Source organism: Mustelus asterias, chromosome 24 (genome assembly GCF_964213995.1).
Source record: "Mustelus asterias chromosome 24, sMusAst1.hap1.1, whole genome shotgun sequence".
NCBI classification, from domain to species: domain Eukaryota; kingdom Metazoa; phylum Chordata; class Chondrichthyes; order Carcharhiniformes; family Triakidae; genus Mustelus; species Mustelus asterias.
In genome coordinates, this window is record NC_135824.1 from 23929521 (window position 1) to 23950306 (window position 20786).

Sequence of the window (20786 nt, forward strand, 5' to 3'; positions counted from 1 at the left end):
GGGTGAACGGAGATTTTGGGGGGGGGGAGGGAGGCCTTTTGCTTCGCTCGGCGGCGTCACTGCTCCGTCAGTCAAAACATCACAAGGAGGAGGGGGGGCCGCGGCTGTTGTTTTTTAACCGGTCAACAGTGTTAGTTATCGCCGGCGGCTGGAGGAGAGGGGCGGCAGGTAAGGGGCTTGGCTCCGAATGGCAATCCATCGGCTGTTTGCAGGGAGGAAGGGTCGCTGAAGGCCGGGGGGGGTGAGGGTCTGATTTTGAAGGGGGCCGTGGGGGGGGGAATGGGAATTAACCCTGTCCCCGGACTGACCTATTTCCCCCCCCCCCCCCCCCCACTCCTCATACCGTCTTCGCCACCGGCTCCAGCTCTCCCCCCCCCCCCCCCCCCCCATGCCTGGGCAGTTTTTATTCATGATGTGGAGATGCCATGTCTGCCAACCACAACACCACCCTTATGATTTCATGGTCATCAGTAGACTCTTAATTCCAGATATTTTTGTACTGAAATTCAAATTCCACTACTTGCCGTGGAGGGATTCGAACCCAGGTCATGAGCTGAGTTTCTGGATTAATAGTCTAGTGATAATACTCTGCTTTTATTGCACAGGTGGAGGAGGCGGCGAAGGTCACCGCACCGCCGGCTGTTTATTTTGGTTTTTAACAGCCGGCTCACTTCCTCCCTGGCTTCAGATCAAGCAGCTCGGCTTGACTTACCCCAGCTTGCAGCACGATCTGATCGTATTTGTGTAACTTCCACTTCTCTCTCTTTCTCCCCGCCCCCCCCCCCCCGCTATCTGTTGTAATAATGACTGCACTCTTTAATCCAGGGATGATGAAATCAAACTTAGCCTCCTTCCTCTGTGCTTTGATGGCAATCAGCAGTGATGAGGAATAGTTGCTGCCTCTTATTTTGTATTTTTAAAAATTTCTTCCCTGGCTGGTCAGTATTTGTTGCCCATCCCAAGTTGCCCTTGAATTGAGTGGCTTGCTGAGCCACATTTCAGAGGACAGTTGAGAGTCAACCACATCGCTGTGGCTCTGGAGTCACACGTACGCCAGACCAGGGAAGGACAGCAGATTTCCCTCCCCAAAGGACATTAGTGAACCAGATGGGTTTTTTTTTTTTACGGACAATGTTTTCATAGAATCCCTACAGTGCAGAAGGAGGCCATTCGGCCCATCAAGCTTACACCGACAACAATCCCACCCAGGCCCTATCCCCGTAACCCCACGTATTTACCCTGCTAGCCCCCCTGACACTAAGGGGAAATTTAGCATGGCCAGTCAACCTAACCCACACATCTTTGGACAATGGGAGGAAACCGGAGCACCTGGAGGAAACCCACGCAGACACAGGGAGAATGTGCGAACTCCACACAGGCCAGAATTGAACCTGGGCCCCTGGTGCTGTGAGGCAGCAGTGTTAACCACGGTGCCACCCTTATGGTTTCATGGTCATCAGTAGACTCTTAATTCCAGATATTTTGTATTGAATTCAAATTCCATTACTTGCCGTGGTGAGATTTGAACCCAGGTAACCAGAACATTAGCTGAGTTTCTGGATTAATAGGCCATCATCTTCCCATACTTCATACAACAGTCATGATCTGCATTTGAGCTGCATCATTCCCTAATTTATGTGTAAAGGGACGTGAATATTCCTGAAACCTACAATTTTTAAATCATTTTTAGTTTATTTATTAGTGTCTCAAGTAAGGCTTACATTAACACTGCAATGAAGTTACTGTGAAATTCCCCTAATTGCCACACTCTGGCGCCTGCTTGGGTGCACAGAGAATTTACCATGGCCAATGCATCTAACCAGTACGTCTTTCGGACTGTGGGGGAAAACGTGCAGACTCCATACAGGCAGTGACCCAAGCCGGGAATCGAAGCCGGGTCCCTGGTGCTGTGAGACAGCAGTGCTAACCACTGTGCCACCAGCTCAACAGAGTGGAAGATTATCATAGCATGGTTACATCACAGGAGGTGGTTATTTGGGCTCGCAAGGAAAGCGCACTGTGGGATGTGGGTGGGGAGACATTTCATTACCTCAATAACTATTTTGGGGTTTATTCAAATGTAAGATTTGGAGAAGGCCACTTTGGCCTGGTAGACCTGTTTCATTTTCATTGAAATCTTGGTTTTCTAGTCTTATTGCTTCATCTAAACAACTGTACTTGTTTTTCTTTTAGACCCATTTATATATTGACTTTGGTGGCTTTTCTGGGAACTTATTTCACTGGTTTAATTTTCTTTATATGAGAATCAATTTTGATTGTGCCTTTTTATTCCACGCTTCCTAATTTTTAAATTGTGTGAATAAACAGTGAATAATTTGCCTAGTTAATCTTTCATCATTAATTATTGTGAATTTAATCTTTAGAATTCTGTCTAGTTTGTGATTAGTGGTTATTTTAAATTTTCTTGCAGTAATAAAGCTACTGAAACATAAGGCAAAGCATTAGCATATTTAAATTGGCTCTCAACTACAAAGATTTGAAGCAGACTTTAAATAAAAATGACTCCTCTGTCATGTCATCTCGTTTTGTTCCTTTCTGCCTTTCACTTTTTTCTTTCCGCCCTATATATTTACTGGTATTTTGCCAGGAGGATTTGTTTTTTTTTTGCCTTTTATTTGCTTAAAATGCTTAGTTCACTTTTATTCTTCCTGCTTGCATTGCAGTTTTTGGTTTAAAAGGCAGAGGGCTATCCATTGGCTGGAAACCAGCATTAAAGGCAGGGGTTCCACCCAATGAAAAGCCTATATCTGCTGACGTAGTGACATCCTGGATGTAAAATGAAGCTTGTGCAAGCCAAAAAATGAAACCAGAATTCAAAATATGTTAACTTTTTAAAAAAAAACACTTCTGCTTGCAATTATTTTTCTGCAAGTTATTTTCATTCCCTACAGATCACATGTTTCAAGTTTTGATTTCATTTTTACTTATAATTATAACCATCTCTTTTCCTCATTCTCGTTTTACTTTTTTCTTTCTGTTGTCTGTGATTCATTCTATAGTTGGGAGCAACTATCAAAATACACTGGACTCTCAATCAAAAGTCCAGATTGTCAACATGTGCCATACACAAAATGCTGAAGTTGCCGTGTTGTGCTATATTGTTGATCATTGGAGCTCAGCATTGGCAGAATGTGTGATTTCATCCTGAGTGTTGAGAGCAAACACTAGCATATTTTTGAGTTTAAATAAATTGGTGCTTTAAGCAAAATGGTATTTGTGTTTGTGTATTTGTTTTGCTGATAAAGAAATTTTGATGGGATACATTTAATATAGTAGTCTAATACCCCATTTTACAGAGCTATACACAATTTCCCCTTCCTTCTCTTTGCAATATGAAGTTGGACTTTTAAACTAAAATTTTCTAAATATATGTTCACTACAATTTAAGAAGTTCTTTTGGCAAATTATGAAAATATTGATTCAAGTACTATTTACTTCACTTACAATTTATAAAGCAAAAACTTCAACTAACTCACTAAATAGCTGAAATAACTTTTGCCAGTCACATACATTGTATTTTTAATGTAACCAGGAAAGCAAACTGAACATCTCTGAGAATGTGTGTAAGTATATTCTATTCTCAGGATGGGAACCTGCAACGAGTGAAGTGCCACAAGGATCAGTGCCACAATTATTTACAATATTCATTAATGACTTGGACAAGGGAATTGAATGTGCTATTACCAAGTTTGTGGATGACACAAAACTAGGTGGGAAGGCAAGTGGTGAGGGTATGACAGAGTCTCCAGAGGAATAGAGACAGGTTAGGTGAGTGGGCAAAAGCTTGGTAGATGGAATATCATGTAGGAAAATGTGAAGCTCTGCACTTTGGTAGGGAGGCTAAAGGAGCTGAAGATCATTTAAATGGAGAAAGACTGCAGAAAGCTGCAGGACAGAGAGATTTGGACGTCCGTGTGCATAAATCACAAAAGCCAGCAGGTAATTGGAAAGGCAAATTGAATGTTGGTCTTTATTTCAAAGGGAGTAGAGTATAAAAATAGGGAAATTTTGCTAAAGTTGTACAAGGCAGTCGTAACACCACACTTGGAATGCTGTGAACAGTTTTGGTCCCCTATCTAAGGAAAGATACACTGGCATTGGCAGTCCAGAGGAGGTTCACTAGTTTGACCCCGAGTATGGAGGGATTTCCTTATGAGGCGAGGTTGGGCCAGGGGTCATTGAAGTTTAGAAGAATGAGAGGTGATCTTATTGAGACATATAGGATTCTCAGGGGGCTTGTCACGGTAGATAATGAGAGATAGACTCTACCACGAGGAGAAACAAAGATCAGAGGGCGTAATATCAAAATAAGGGGTCACCCATTTAAGAAAGAGAAGAGGAGGAATTTCTTCTCTTGGGGGCTGTGAATCTGTGGAACTCTTTGCCGCAGAGAGGCTGGGTCATTAAATTATGTTCAAGGCTGAGATGGACAGATTTTTAATCAGTAAGAGAATCCAGGGTTTTGAAGATTAGGCAGGAAAGTGGAGTTGAGGATTATCACATCAGATCATTCATGGTCTCATTGAATGACGGAGCAGAACCGATGGGCTAAAATGCCTACTTTTCCTACTCTCTAATGGTCTTATTTACCTAAATTACATGAAGACATATTTCAATAGTTGCAGAAATCAATTATTAAGTTGGTGTGCCTTTTTGGTTTACATATGTATCATAATTTGAAGAGTGATATTGAACATATAGGCAGCGATTTCTTGGCTCTCGTGATCTTACCGGCGATTTATGGTGCGGTCAGCCTCTCGCTCATTTTGGGTGAGAGGCTGAATATGTTATTCAAATTTATGTTAAACGTGATTTACATCTGTTTAGCGAGCCTGGCGCACAATCGTCTGGGCTCACTTGCCTTTGCGGCCTCACCAGGACAGGTTCCCTCTGGCGAGGGCGGAAAAAAATCTGCTCCCAATTAATGGGGAACAGGTGTGTTGCTCTCTCGCCAATAGAACTGGAGGCCATTGAGGCCCCCTGGGGAGGTCGACGGCAAGGGGGTTACCCCTTGGGCAGTGCCAGCCTGGCACTTTGGCACTGCCATCTTGACACTGCCTGCTTGGCACCTTGGCAGTATCCACTGGGCAGGGCCTTTGGTGGGGCTTGAAGGGGGTATGGAGGGTGGGGCCAGGAAGGGACGGGCCGGCAAGATTGGGGCCTATGGGGGAGGGGGCAGGGCCAGGCTGGCCAATCAGGGAGGCGGGGGGAAGAACACTGCTGCGCATTCTTCCTGTGAACGGTGGGTGAAGGGACATGGGGGCCGCAGCCGTTCTGCATCGTGATCAGTGGGGGGAGGGAGGGGAGCCTGCTGCTGTTCTGCGTTGTGGTGGCTGGGAAGGAGTGTTGGGGCTATATTTTTGGGCGGTGTGGGGCTCGCGATTGACTCTGGGTCCCTGTGATTGTGGGGATGGGGGTGGCTGTGTTGAGGCTGCCTGACAGATCTGAGGTCTGCACATGTGCAATAGCTCCCTCTGCTGGTTGATCAAGCTTGCTGGTGAGTTAAGCCCCACCCATTGCCACCAGTTGCTAGAAACAGTCAAGCACTAAGTGCATGAGCTTGGGAGTTAAAACTCCTCCCAAAAGCAGATCTGCAACTCTAGCAGCACTAGTTGGACACTTAGAATTTTTCTTATAAAAATTCAGTCCATAGTGTTTGCTGGTGATGATTCAAAGTACAAGATCCTGGTTAATGGACAGGTAGAAGTAAAAAAAAAAGATGGTTTATTTAAAAAAAAGTTAGGATTTAATTTTTTAAGGAAGGTTGACGATGGCTTAAGTATGTGACTGTAAAGCTTGCATGTGGAACAAAGTTAATGCTGGTTATACAGATATGTTGTAATTCTTCTCTGTATTTCCTAGATAAGTGAAAACCATCCAGTTTGTCGCAACTATTATATATGTCACAACCCTGATTACATCTCCCTAATCATTAGTAATTACAGTACTTGAAGGAGGCTGTTTCAATCCATTGTGTTGGTGATAAATCCTTAATTGGACATGTCTATTTCCTTAATCTTTCCTGGTATCTTTCAAGTTTTTTCTTGTCAAATATTATTTCTAAAATGGCTTTTACGCCCATAATCAAATTTTTTCTATTGACGTGCTTATCATCAAACAGTTTTCTAATGCAAAATACTAACGTGTGCTAAAATTTTGATTTGGTACTGAACATTGATCAGTAAGAACTGGGGAGAGGTAGAACACATGAAGCTGAGGTCCAAGTTAACACCATACAGGTTATTAACTTGGTTAATACATGGTTAACTAACAGAAAGCAAAGAGTGGGAGTAAATGGGTGTTTTTCTGGTTGGCGATCAGTGACTAGTGGTGTGCCTCGGGTCAGTGTTGGGACCGCAATTGTTTACAATTTACATAGATGATTTGGAGTTGGGGACCAAGTGTAGTGTGTCAATTCACAGATGACATTAAGATCGGTGGCAGAGCAAAGTGTGCAGAGGACGCTGAAAGTCTGCAGAAGGATATAGATAGGCTAAGTGAGTGGGCGAGGGTATGGCAAATGGAGTACAATGTTGGTAAATGTCATCCATTTTGGTAGGAATAACAGCAAAATGGACTATTATTTAAATGGTAAAAAATTGCAGCATGCTGCTGTGCAGAGGGACCTGGGTGTCCTTGTGCAGGAATCTCAAGGAGTTGGTTTGCAGGTGCTGCAGGTAATTAAGAAGGCAAATGGAATTTTGTCCTTCATTGCTAGAGGGATGGAGTTTAAAAACAGTGAGGTTATGTTGCAGCTGTATAAGGTGCTGGTGAGGCCAAACCTGGAGTACTGTGTACAGTTTTGGTCTCACTTGAGAAAGGATATGCTGGCACTGGAGGGAGTGCAGAGGAGATTCACCAGGTTGATTCCGGAGTTGAGAGGGTTGGCTTATGAGTAGAGACTGAGTAGACTGGGGTTATAGTCATTGGAATTCAGAAGAATAAGGGGAGATCTTATAGAAACATATAAGATTATGAAGGGAATAGATAAGATAGAAGCAGGGAAGTTGTTTCCACTGGCGTGTGAAACTAGAACAATAAGATCAGCCATGATCTTATTGAATGATGGAGCAGGCGCGAGGGGTTAGATGGCTACTCCTGCTCCTAGTTCTTATGACATGCCTTTTTGTGATTACAGAGCAGCATTGCAAAATTTTGCCATCAGTGCATTAAACATAATGGGAGGGTACTAAAAGTTTTCAGCTCCTATCAAATCCCACGATTGTTATTGGAATACGTGTTTTTTCCATTTCATGCAAATAAAGCTGTATTGCAGTATAAATTTTCTGACTGAAACATGCACATGCTGGACAGTTGCTGTAAACTGGTTTAATTACCTGTATAACCTTTCAATAGTGGCTTTGTGCATTTTAATGTCAGTTTTATTTGAATGAAAAGTTTGACAGGATTGAAAGGTTTTCTGAAATGTCAAGCAAATCTGGATTTTATGAATTGTGCGTGGATGTGAAAAATGTCAAGTGAACCTTGGAAATGTTATGTCTGATTTTTGCATCTGGGGGTATGACATTTAACCAACAAAAGAAAATCAAAATAGAAAGAGGTTGCATTTGATTAAAAAAAATCAACAGATGTCTTGTAGCATTAAATTTAGATTGATATTGTTAGCTGCTAGAATGTTGTTGAGTTTTAGATTGGTTTGCAGCTATAGACTAACGGTGCCATCACAAGGATGTATTTATCATCTATATGTAAGTATACAGTGTTGGAAGCCCCACTTTTATTGTAAGTTTGCACTCCGTGTGCGGCAGCTTCTGTGACTAAGGACCTTGCCTTCTTGACAAGGTGCAGGAAGGAAAGATGGGTCACATGGTTCCTCAAACAAAAGCAGTCTGTTATTACAGTTCAGTTTACTATTGATCCAATTTTTTCCCTGGAAGTCACTAGTATGAACTAAACAATTCAAATTAAACAGCATAGAAAGTTTTCCTTTTGTACATATTAAGAGTAGTGTTGGCACTTTATGGGGACCCAGTCTGGTTCAACTAATATTGTCTGAGTTCTAGGAACTTAGATTGGAAGTATTATTAACAATAGACTAAACCAAATGATTGCTGTATAACAAAGTTACACTTTGATTTTCTTTTGCTGATTTTGATATACTTTGTTTTGCAGTTACCTTGGTGTGAAGATGTCAGAGAGTTCCAGCGATAGTGAATCATCTTGTGGTTGGACCATAATTAACCATGAAGTAAACAATATTTTTCTTTTATCTCATAAAGCACAAAGATAAACATTGAATTGTACGTCTTATCTGTGCATTTGAAGAACTGAGTTTTTTTAAATGATGAGACGCAAGAACTGTGCAATAACTTGCATTAAAAAAGGAACAATTTCCTCTCTGCACTATTACAGAAACATGTTCTTGGACTTTTTCTAAGTGTGTTTAAGATTTTGGCGTGCAGAGGTAAATAGGAGAAACCTCCCCACCTCCCCCCATCTTTCAAGTTATACACCAGTTTGCATGATATTCAGTTTGATATTTGCATGGCTTTCTTTGAAGCTGGTTGCTCTTGCCATGCTTTATTTTGTACCAAGTGGCAAGTGAAAGATACACTTGTGCATAGTTTTTATATAGCTTTGCAGACATGTGAAAAATCCCAGCTATGTTCTATTTGGAGTACAGCATTCTTGCATTTAGACTGATGTAGTGGATGCAACATCTTCATAATTGTTCAGAATTGAAATTAAATCCCACAATGGAAAATTTATAAAGGACCCCTGATTAAAGTAAATCGTATTGTTAATGTACAAGGGGAAGCTAGACATCATTTTTTTTGAGAACTAATAAAGCATTTTTGATGAGCAAAATTGGATTTTGTATATTCAATAGCTCTTGCAAAAGTTGTTTAGAAGAAACTACAAAGCTTTTTTTTAATGTCAGTCATCAAGTATTGGAAGTTTAATCCACTTGTACAGTACTTCAAAAAAGAAAATAGACTATCATGTGCAGAATTGGAACATTATAGTTCCTGCTCACTATTTTGCTTATCATAGCAGTCTGGTATGCCAGAACTACCACAGGGTGGATATTAAATGTGGCTATCAGCTGTATTTTGTATATATGTAAATATATGTTTGAAAATGCACTTGAACAGCAGTGAGTACTGAGCACGTACTGGAAGAGGTTGGGTGGGTGGGGCGCGATTCTTCAGCCCTGTGGTAAATTGCGTTATGGCTGGAGAATCATGCGTGTTTGGCCAAACGCGGTTTGCGCTGGGGAGAATCCCAATAGGGGTTCTCCCCACCTCCCCTCGCGCAGTCAAATAATCTGGTTCATGCCCAACGAGGGTGTGAGCAAGATTATCATATTTAAATATGCATTTCCGGGTTTTGGCTAGATTCGCCTGGCTCCCAGTATTTAATGACCCTCTGGCACAAACAGGAAGCAGGCTTGGGGCTCGGAGGCCATCAAAGCCCCTGGGTGGTCAGGGAGATGGATGCACAGTGCTGAAACATTGCCCCCCCACTACCATGGCAAAGCTAACCAGGCGGTGCTCTGGTGGCACTGAAAGGGGGAGAGTATCTGAAGGGGGTGGGGCCTTGGGTGACCCCATTGGAGGTGGGGCCATTGCCAGGGTTTTGGGGGCGTGGGTGCCGGGTGGCCTTCAGGCCTTCCACTTTGTTGAGATCGGGACGCCATTAATCTCTGAGGAGCAGAATTTGCCATTGTTTTTCGGTCCCGCACATATCTTTCCTGCGGTAACCTCCCTGAGCTCCAAAAGAATGACTACATGCGGGTGAATAGTAATCACCAGAAACGGCAGTCACGTTTTGGGAGAATTCGGCCCGTGATTTCTAGCCAAAGTTAGTATTGTTCCCTCGCCTCCGAAGATGCCCATGGTTGTCTGTCTTAAAGATAGAGAAAATAGATGTGGCTTTCCATCCTTCTCAACCTGGGTGTAAATTAGTAGGGATTTAAATGGGAGAAAATAGATAACCAAGTGGGATGGTGTTTAATTGATATTTTTGGGTTTGGATTCCGTAATGTTGGAGTCAGTACAAGAAATTATGCTGACCTGCTTTATTTATTGATTCCCACATCTGTATGTCCCCATTTGGATAGATGTAGAGTAGTGGTTTTCTGGAAGAAGGAAAATCTGAGATAAATATCAACCATGTAGCTCACAGTGGTGACTTTTTTTTGTAATTGCCCAGACAATGATCACCTTTTTATATTCAAAACACTTGTCCCTGCTTTTGGACTTTCCCATTTAATAAGTGGAATCCTGGAATTAAAGAAGCTGAAATTGCTGCTCCTGAGGATATTTTCCATTGGGGATGTAAAAAAGGCTTATTCTAAGAAACTTCATTCCAGTATATCACTATATGCAGTTTTCACATCCAAAATTACCTGTAAATTTGCCTTTACGTAAGTGTGAAATAGCTCCAAAAAATTCTAATTGTATTTAAGCCTAAAAGCTAGATTGACTAGAAATGTTTGTAGCAATATTTCTACCCAATGTGTTTAATTCAGATGAGGTAGAATGGTAACGTGAACATCAATTGACATCAGAATTTCCGCAGTCTTTATAAGCTGGTTTCCACGCTAATCCTACTGATGGCAGCTGATGCAGGAATTTGTGTGAATTTCGTTTTCATACACCAGAGTGATTTTGCCAATTTTTACAATGGGGGCCTGATGAAAGGGTGGGCTGTGTTAGTCCCTCTTGATCTAATTGATGTTATGAAATTTAAAGTATGAAGTTATCAAACCATGTACATTAAGCACAGCATGTTTAAGAAAATGCAATTGGGGGAGCTTTTTTTAAAAAAGAAAGCAGTGTATGATGCATTGCAAACACACTTAAAGACAGAGAAAATACTGCTTTCAGTAAAAGCAAATGGAAAAAACAACAATATAAAGCCAGAAATAGAGGACTTTGGTCTTAAGAGCTGCTTTTAAATTTTGGATGTCAATTTTATGTTTATTCAGGGTGAGTTTTTGCTTGGGGGCAGAGCTATGTTAATGAACAAAGTGGGGTTTCAGCGAACGTATCAGGGATGGAGCTATTGATCGAGGACATTTTGTGTAGCGGTTCGGGAGTGAAATATGCATAACTTTCCTCAAAACCTGATTATGTTGTTGTGTTGAGGAAATCCTGGCCAACTATATTTATCTAGTGGCTGAAAGTTTGAGATGTTTTGAAATGTTTTCCAGTAAATAAATGCTGAATATCATCATGTCAGATGACTGTTTTGGTAGCATTCAGTTGGTAGGTTCAGCAAGAAAGGAGTTTTGGTCAATCAGGACCGTAAACTGTCTGTCATACTTGGAAGATGCCATGATGTATTCAGCAATTGAACAGTAGATGCTGACTGCTATGGTTAAATATTGTAACCATTGCTCCTGTGGATAAAATGCCATTAGTATTCACAAAATCTCAAGAAGAGCACACTCAATCCATATGGCTCACTGTTTTAAACGTTATTTTAAAATATGGGTTTACTGTACCAGCAGTTATGAATATTTTAAGATTTAGTTTCACCTTTGTGACCATATCATTACCAGTGTACTTAGCCCCTGCCCTTTGGAGCATGTTACTCCTTATTGCCTATTAATAACTTGTTGAAGGGAACCTTTTATGAAAACATATAGCTCCTGGTAAAATGTGCTTTCAATGTCTTACTCTGTGGCAGCTTAACCTCCTGTGAAGCAATTCATTTGATTGAAGGTTTTCAGTAAGTACACATCTGGGTTTAAACGATAGCATCATTGGATTTGATGGGTCAAATAGTATGTTATGTATTCTCTTACCCTTCTGGCTGAATCAGTAATGAATTTCTGGAAACAGTACACATGGTTTCTGTTAGCTGCTTTCTGGAGGGAGTTTCCATTGCGACCCAGCTAATATTTGCATTATCAGGATAAAGTCGAGACATGCATTTTTGCGGGGGGGGGGAAAGTTTGGTATAAATGCTGCGTTTGATGTAATTATATATGGATTTGGGAATTCAGACAAGTTGCCTGAAAGAATATTAGGAACAAAAGGCCACTCCTTGATTCTGTTCTACCATTCAGTGAAATATGTGGAGTTTGCACATTCTCCTCGTGTCTGCGTGGGTTTCCTCCGGGTGCTCCGGTTTCCTCCCACAGTCCAAAGATGTGCGGGTTAGGTTGATTTGGCCAGGTTAAAAATTGTCCCTTAGAGTCCTGAGATGTGTAGGTTAGAGGGATTAGCGGGTAAATATGTGGGGCTAGGGCCTGGGTGGGATTGTGGTCGGTGCAGACTCGATGGGCCAAATGGCCTCCTTCTGCACTGTAGGGTTTCTATGATTCTATGATCTGATCTGTAGCCTGGTTTGAGTTATAAGGAGAGGCTGGATAGACTGGGACTTCTTTCTCTGAAGCGTAGGAGGCTGAGGGGTGACCTTTATAGAGGTCTATAACATAATGAGGGGCATAGATAAGGTAGATAGTCAATATCTTTTCCCAAAGGTAGGGGAGTCTAAAACTAGAGGGCATAGGTTTAAGGTGAGAGATACAAAAGTGTCCAGCGGGGCAATTTTTTTCACACAGAGGGTGGTGAGTGTCTGGAACAAGCTGCCAGAGGTAGTAGTAGAGGCGGGTACAATTTTGTCTTTCAAAAAGCATTTAGATAGTTACATGGGTAAGATGGGTATAGAGGGATATGGGCCATTGGGATTAGCTTAGGGGTTTTAAAAAAAAAGGGCGGCATGGGCAAGTTGGGCCGAAAGGCCTGTTTCAATGCTGTAAACCTCTATGACTCTAGCTCACTATACCTGTATATCCCTTAATACCGTTTACAAACAAAAATAATGGAGAAACCTTCATGTATCATTGAACATGGGACTGATTGCTGTGAAAATGAAACATGCTTTTGAATTGCTAATTTTGATTGAATGTGGAGACTGTGGGTCCCACTCTACATGTTTCATGGAATCCGTTGACAGTGCAGATGGAGGCCATTCAGCCCATCAAGGCTGCACGACAACAATTCCACCCAGGCCCTACCCCTGTATCCCCACATATTTACCCTGCTAATCCCCCTGACATGAAGGGGCAATTTACAACAGCTGATCAACCTAACTCGCACATTTTTGGACTGTGGGAAGAAACCCACGCAAATACGGGGAGAACGTGCAAACTCCACACAGACTGTTACCCGAGGCTGGAATTGAACCCGGGTCCCTGGTGCTGTAAGGCAGCAATGCTAACCACTGTGCCACCCTTTATGCCATCGGCAGTTTGATACTGTCTTTGCTTCTCCAATTATCACGAAGGTTTCAGACTGAGGCTAATGTCCCAATCTGTCTCTTTAAAGCATTGTTTGAATGGTTACGAAAATAAAGAATTTCATGTGTTTTGTTCTGGCGTATCTTCAAAAGATCGTGCATGAAATCATTAAGGTATCTGGCACAGAATAGAGAATCAGGGATTACTGCCAACAGAGGGTCAGCGATAGTTTGACTTCATGGTTGCTTGGCACAGGAACCAGGCTGCCTTTATGGGGATCTAATTATGATGAAAGGTGGCTCAGGATGACATTGAAGGATAGCATATTTTGTAAATAGCGTACACTGTTTTGAGCTGAATATCTTCTACATTAAATTGTCTTGGTCTGAGCAAGTACATTCAACTTGCCTATTTATGAGAGGAAAATCAATTTGTGGCATATTATACAGTCCCGTGGTAAAGGATTTTTGGGTTTCCTCATCAATTGCCTAGATATGGGGCAAATAAAGGCGTGATCTGGATTGTAGGAACCATGAAATCCACTTGGGATCACTGAGCACTCTAAGTAGAATATCTTGTGTAAAATAAAGATATCGGCTGGGATTTTCTGCCCCCCTGCAGTGGGTTTTCCGGTGGCGGAAGTTGCCCTAGTGTCCCCTGGCGGTGCAGCTGGTGAGCCGCGGAGAGCACCATTGCCTTGGTCCTGGCACTGGCCAATGGCAGGACGCCTCCACCACTGGAAAACCAGATGCAGAAAATCCCTTTCATAATGTGCACACCTTCAAATTGATATCCGAGAGACTACCCTGCTGATACCGGTATTTTGTTTTAAATGATCAAAGTGGTACTAGTTAACTGATCTTCTTTGCTTAGGGTTCTGATGTGGAGGTACTCAGTTCAGATAAAGGAGAGGCTGAAGGCGTTTCACAGCCTTTACCAGATCAACAACTTGACAAACCTTTTGAATTGCAAGGTAAGCAACATAGCAAAATGGAAATATCTAGACATATTCTTATCTTTAATTTTCTACTACAACGGAGATGAGTATAATTAAGTACGGTAATGAGTCACTATTTTGTTTAACATTTTGCCCTTTCCGCTCCTGCTGGGGGATACAGTTCCATGAGCACTGAATACTCGCCAGCATCTTGCCCAGGTGGCAGGCATTCACATGATGGAAAGGGGCATGAGCGGCGTAGGGAGTGGGTGCTGGGTCTGGCTTCTTACTCTGGATGGTGTTTGCACCCCGCTCTCCCAGGCTCTGTTGCTCAGCAAGTCCCTTGATGTAGTCAGGGTTGTTGTCAGGCAGGATTTGGATGTTATGTGACCCCCTTCAGTGCAACCTAAATTTAAAGACGTCTGACATATTCATCTTATAAACCTTATAATTGTAGCAATTGGTTCAAGTCTCACTTCAGAAGTTAAGTGCACAATCCAACACTTATTTTGAATTTTAAGGGAGTGCTGCATTATTTGATCATTTTGATGAGACATTGAACCAAGCCTCTGTTTGTTCTCTCGTGATGATCCAATTTTATAAAGAGTGGGGAGTTTTTCTGGTGACCTGGCCAATATTTGTAAGTCAGCTAACATCTCTGAAAACAAAATACTTAATCATGTTCTCAGTTTCTACTTTTGTATTTCCTTCCATTACAATAGTAACTACACTTTAAAAGTGCTTCTATGAATGTGAAACACCTTGGTGTGTGATGAGGCCCTGGAAGAGGCTATATAAAAGCAAGTTCTTTCTCCTTTTCTTACTCTTTTTCTCCTTTCTTTTGACCATTTTTTAATTCTTTCATGGGATATTGGTGTCATACTGGCTAGGCCAGGATTTATTGTTCATTCATAATTGTCTTTGAGAAGGTAGTGGTGAGCCGGTTTCTTGAATCGCTGCAGTCCATGTGGTGTAAGAGGGCTTTGACCCAGTGACAGGCAATATATTTCCGAGTCAGGAAACTTGCAGATGGTGATATTCCCATGTATCTGATGCCCTTGTCCTTCAAGCGATAGAAGTTGTGGGTGTGTAAGGTGCTCTTAAAGTTCCTTTGCTGAGTTGTCGCAGTGTGCCTTGTAGGTGGCACACACTGCTGCCACTGTGCGCAAGTGACGGAAGGAGTGAATGTTGAAAGTGGTGGATGGGATGCCAATCAAACGCACTGATTTGTCCTGTTGTCAAACCATGCATTGCTATTGGTGATTGGTTTTGCCATTCTTAATGAAACGCATGATATGTTGCATTTGGAAGAGCGAGGAAGTGCTTTGTTCCAAGGGCTTGCACTGCAGTGTGTGGCCAGAGCTTTTTAAATTCAAGTGCTTGTTTATCCTAGCAAACAGGGTGCTCTGCTATGCTGAGTTCCAAATATTCATCATGCTAAGCATAAGTGCATTTCCTCTTCATGAGGTGGGGAAGTGTTCATTACTACACTTTTGAACGAGTTTCTCACTGGTTGGGAGCAGCTGTTGAATCACAGTGCCTTACTTTCATGGGGGGGAGGGGGTAGGGGAGACTACTGCTTGGAAAAAATATAAACACCTTGGAATATGAGAGGCTAAAATTGCTAGAAGCTGCAAGACACTAGCAATTTTAATTGTATAATGTATATTTAATTACAAGAAGGAAGGGCCTTAGGACCGAGAAAGTCTTTGCGATCAATATAGTTTAGTTAGCAGCGTTCCTATTGAACAAAAGCCTCAAGAAAGATTTAAATTGATTTGATTTTCAATTAATCAAATTGTCCTGTGTGAGATTTAATTCAATCCCGGATACACTTTCAATGATATAGCATTATAAAGGGATTATAATCGACTTCTATATATTTAAATATTAAATTGTAATTTACCGGAATAATTTTAACTTGCAATACATTTATAAATCTAATGTGAATAGTTTGAATATTGATTATTTTTATTAAGTGGAAATGTTGCATTGCATTATTTGGTTTCTGCGACGTACGCTGCATGAGAACTGTGGTCAACTCGCAGTAGGTCCAGTGTACAAAGGGAACAGATATCTGTCTCCTGGGATCTTTACTGTGCCAACTACTTAGTTTTACTTTTATACATTTTAAAATTATTAAAAGTTTTTCAGCCTTATTTATTCTCCCTTATTTATTTTTTCAGCAGAAGAAACTGGACGCACCCAACTGCCAATAGAAACTCTCAGCTCCTCAGCTACATTAGAGGAAAAGGAATTCCTTTCTGAGGTGAGATTGCGGTGAAATCATTTTCTGTGTATGAACACACAGGCACAGTATTCATTTGTCAAGTGATAACGCATCGTAGCTTTCGAGTCTGTGTAATGAATTTAAAGAACAAAACTGAAACTCCGATAATTTGCCATTACTTTGTCTATAAGATGACTGAATAAAGATAGTAGATTTTGCAAGAATTCGGATTAAAGTGATTATTTGGGTTGCTAATTTGTATTTAGGAATTTATCACTTTTTTGAGTTGCTTTTAGCTGTACATAACTGATTTTAACAGAGGTTGTACTGCATGAGAATGATATAAGGTACAAGTACTTGGGAGAAAAATCTGGTGTAAAGAACTAAAAACATAACACTGACTTTTAATTATCTTGTGAGGCCAGCACAGTGGGGTTCAGGAATGCAGAGTATCTGAAGAATAGCAATGCAGGAGGCATGTTACAGCACTGTTTGGCTCCATCCACAATAAGAAGTCTCTCAGCACCAGGTTAAAGTCCAACAGGTTTATTTGGTACCACAAGCTTCCATCCACAATCACAGAGGATGTTTGAGTGGAATATGGTTTGCTTGTATTTGCTTCTCCCCTCTCTCCCTTATCCCACTTCAGCTGTAAGCACACTATTCTACCTACTCTCTCTCTTTCCTAAATCCTATATTGGAATCAAGACATTGCATCATCCAGACATTTCTGATGAGTCACAAATAGCCAGGAGCAGTTTTGCTTCTGTACCTCAATCTTAAAAGTAAACCTCTGTGTTTACCACTATGTATTTATGATTTTGTATGTACACTAATTGTGTTTTCCAGATGCATGTGACATTCTTGCCATGCTTCGTGTGCAGAGTTCAGTACAGATTTTGTTTCCTCTCCTATTTCTCTGGGTCTCTCCTCCCACCACACTCTTGCCTCTGTTGATTCCATCATTAGCTCCTTTAGGTACACTTGTTGACGCTTGTGTACCTACCAAATTCAGCCTTTCCCAAGGCAATGGAACTCTTTACCTGCATGTTTATTCAACATTTTATAGGCTTGTATAACTTGAGCTTGATCTAATCAGTATTTTTTGATTTAGTGTCTTTTTTCCGTTGTTGTTTTATCCTTAGTGATGCCCTACACTCTTGACGGTGGGAATATACCAAAAAACGTTTGTCGGAAATCAAAAGCTTTGTATTCCTGCAATTCAAACTGTTAAAAAAGTGATTAAAATCATGCTGCAATTGACTTGGGTGTAAGATAGTTAGATGCCCACTTAGTGCATTTACAGGAATAGGGTTGTTGCTGGCATTTAAAGAAAAGAAAACTTGACAAAAGATTCCTATTTACTTGTTCTAGGCACCAAAAGAAAAATTGGCCGATGACAATACTTTTATTGGTGCAACTAGTGACGATTCAGATATTGTTACCCTTGAGCCACCACCTGTGGAAGATCTTCAAGCTGTCCAAGAGGAACCTGAGGTTGCAGCAGAAGAACAGACAAATGATGATGAATTGAATCTAGGTTCGTCTTCCAGTAGCCAGTATACCTTTGCCCCACCAGAAACTGGTAAGGACAGGTTGTTTCGCGTGTAACTAGCTAACAATTTCTGACTGCAGTAACTTAATGCTGCATTGTCAATGTTTAAGTAAATGTTAACGTCACCCTTTAGTATTTAGTGTCAACTGATTATTTTTGTTTAGCTGTTGGATTACTACACATAAATATTGAGGTTAAAAATAATCGTTCTACTATCCCAAAAGAAGAAAGTCTTATTCTTTGTTCAAGTGAATGTTTTTTCTGCTTATTTACATTGGACTTTCTTTGATGCCAACTTTATGATATCATAGCTGCCTTAATCTGCATTCTACGTTCTAGATTATTGAATTTACAGCCTTCATGATATTAAATTGAAATTGCCGGTAAATCATAGAATTCCTACAGTGTAGAAGGAGGCCATTTGGCCCATCAAGTCTGCACCAACTCCAATAGACCATCTTATCCAGGCCCACAACCCCGCCCTATCTCCGTAACCTCATGTATTTGTGAGAGGGAAGTGATGCCTAGTGGTACTATTGCTATGCTCTTAATCCAGAAACTCAGCTAATGTTCTGGGGACCAGGGTTCGAATCCCGCCACGACAGATGGTGGAATTTGAATTCAATAAAAGATATCTGGATGATCATGAAACCATTGTCGATTGTCGGACAGACCCACCTGGCTCACTAACGTCATTTAGGGAAGGAAATCTACCATCCTTACTTGGTTGGACCTACATGTGACTCCAGAGCCACAGCAATGTTGTTGATTCTCAGCTGCCCTCGGGCAACTAGGGATGGGCAATAAATGCTGGCTAGCCAGTGATGCCCATGTCCTACAAATGAATTTTAAAAACCCCGCTAATCCCCCTAGCCTTCGCGCCTTGGGACAAGGCAGTTTAGCTTGGTCAATCCACTTAACCTGCACATCTTTGGACTGTGGGAGGAAACCGGAGCGCCCGGAGGAAATCCACGCAGATACAAGAAGAATGTGCAGACTCTGCACAGGCAGTCAGCCAAGGCTGGAATTGAACCTGGGTCCCTGGTGTTCTGAGGCAGTAGTGCTGACCACTGTGTCACTGTGCCGCACAAATACTTGGACATACATGTGTAACGCAGTCAAAAAACAACTGAATCTCAAAAGTAAACGTGTTCACTGCATATATATTTTGCATGTCCATTAATTGTGTTTTCTAGCTGTATTGACATTCTTGCCATGCTTCATGCACAGTGTTCAGTACAGATTTTGTTTCCTCTCCTGTTTCTCTGGGTCTCCACCTCCTAATATTGCCTCTTTGACTTCCTCATTATCTCCTTCAGGTACACCATTGACGCTTGTGCACCTACCAAGTCACCCACTGCCTTCCACGCCTCTAGTTCCTCTGGTAGAATTCTCAGCTTGCATTCAAAAGTCTTGAGGGTTGCAGATTCAAGTGTCTTTTGTGGGCTTCTATATTTGTATTGTGATCTCTTTAGTAACTTAAGTAAACAGAACTTGACAATCTTCCCAAATAAAATTTGGTTAATGATCGCATTTAAAAAAAAAATGAAATTAATGTGTAGTCTGCAGTTCAGGAAAGTGAGGTAAATGGCTTGGAAATAAATTGGGTGAAATTAAATATGCAGGAGCAGCTGTGGAAGATTCTAGAATATGTAAAAGAATTGAGTAGTTGAAAGAGCATTTGTCTGGCAATCTGATTTTCCCAAGTGGCGTGATTAAACTGAACCAGTAGGCTTTAAGCAGGGTGACTAATAGTGATTCATAGGACTGTTGTTTATGCTGCTTGTTTTAACTGATTCCAATACAGTTAACTTAGTATTCTAACCTGCAAAAGCTTTGCAATTTATTTAAATGTTACTATCTGAAATGGCCTGTGATTTTTAGCTGGAGAAAAAAACGCATGTTATGAGATTTTGTGACAATTTGTTTGGATTTGTCAGGGACTTGTTTGTAGGTCAGTCTGTTTGTGAATTAGTAACTTCATGTTAATCAGGGTAAGAAATATTAGTACAATTTAACGCAACTGCTCAAAAACAGTTTGATTGCAGGGACAACAATGGGCCTGCCGCTGGTTTAAGAACCCCAAGGGACCCCATTGGTACAACAATAGTCTTTTTAACTATTACGAGTACTTCTGAAAAGTGTCATCAATTTCTTATGTTGGCCATGCTGCAAGTTGTCCCCATTTATTAACCATGGGCAGAATTTAATGCATTCAGCGTGGTGAGTTTGATGGTGTGTGGATGGCCTTCCCTGCCCCATGGTCAATTGATAAAAGCAAATTACTACGGATGCTGGAATCTGAAATCAGAAGAGAAAATGCTGGAAAATCTCAGCAGGTCTAGCAGCATCTATAAGGAGAGAAAAGAGCTGACGTTTTGAGTCCAGATGACCCTTTGTCAATTGATGTCTTTAAGTGGGCAATTAATGTCCATTTGAAGGCATTAACCAACCACTGCTGGCATTCACCCAGTGGGGGAGGGGACTCGCCATGTAAGCTGCTGGGTTGGGTTCCTTGTTGTCAGGCACTTGGTGCCCAATTGAGGGCCCTGAGAGGGCCACCCTTTTCCTTTGCTGCCTTCCCACTCTACCTGAGGCCTGGGATTCAGTGATGATAATAGACCTTGGGTGGGTGTCATGCAGGCACAGTGAGTACTTCCCCCAGTGGAGCTGCAGTTCCATCGAGATGCCAGCCTCTGATTGGTTGATAGCTCTCAGGGCAGGACTTTCTACCCTGGTGTTCATAAACAAGGGGAAGGCCCATTGTTGTCCAATTAAGTGCCTGAGTGGCACTTAATTCAGCTGGCCTTTTCGAAAAGGGATGACA

The 20786-nt window shown here is 41.5% G+C and overlaps 1 protein-coding gene across 8 annotated transcripts in view; it reads left to right on the top strand.

The window, feature by feature from the left end:
* Positions 1–20786, top strand: part of ccpg1 (cell cycle progression 1) — a 47189-nt gene continuing 26403 nt past the window's right edge. For 6 of the 8 annotated variants that reach the window (XM_078241468.1, XM_078241471.1, XM_078241470.1 and 3 more), the window contains exons 1-5: positions 1–168; positions 8155–8230; positions 14111–14210; positions 16361–16443; positions 17779–17989. In XM_078241468.1, the coding sequence (XP_078097594.1) occupies positions 8171–8230; positions 14111–14210; positions 16361–16443; positions 17779–17989 (454 nt within the window). In that variant the 5' untranslated portion in view covers positions 1–168; positions 8155–8170. The remainder of the gene's footprint in view (positions 169–8154; positions 8231–14110; positions 14211–16360; positions 16444–17778; positions 17990–20786) is intronic. The other 2 variants (XM_078241469.1, XM_078241474.1) reach the window with 1 other exon arrangement.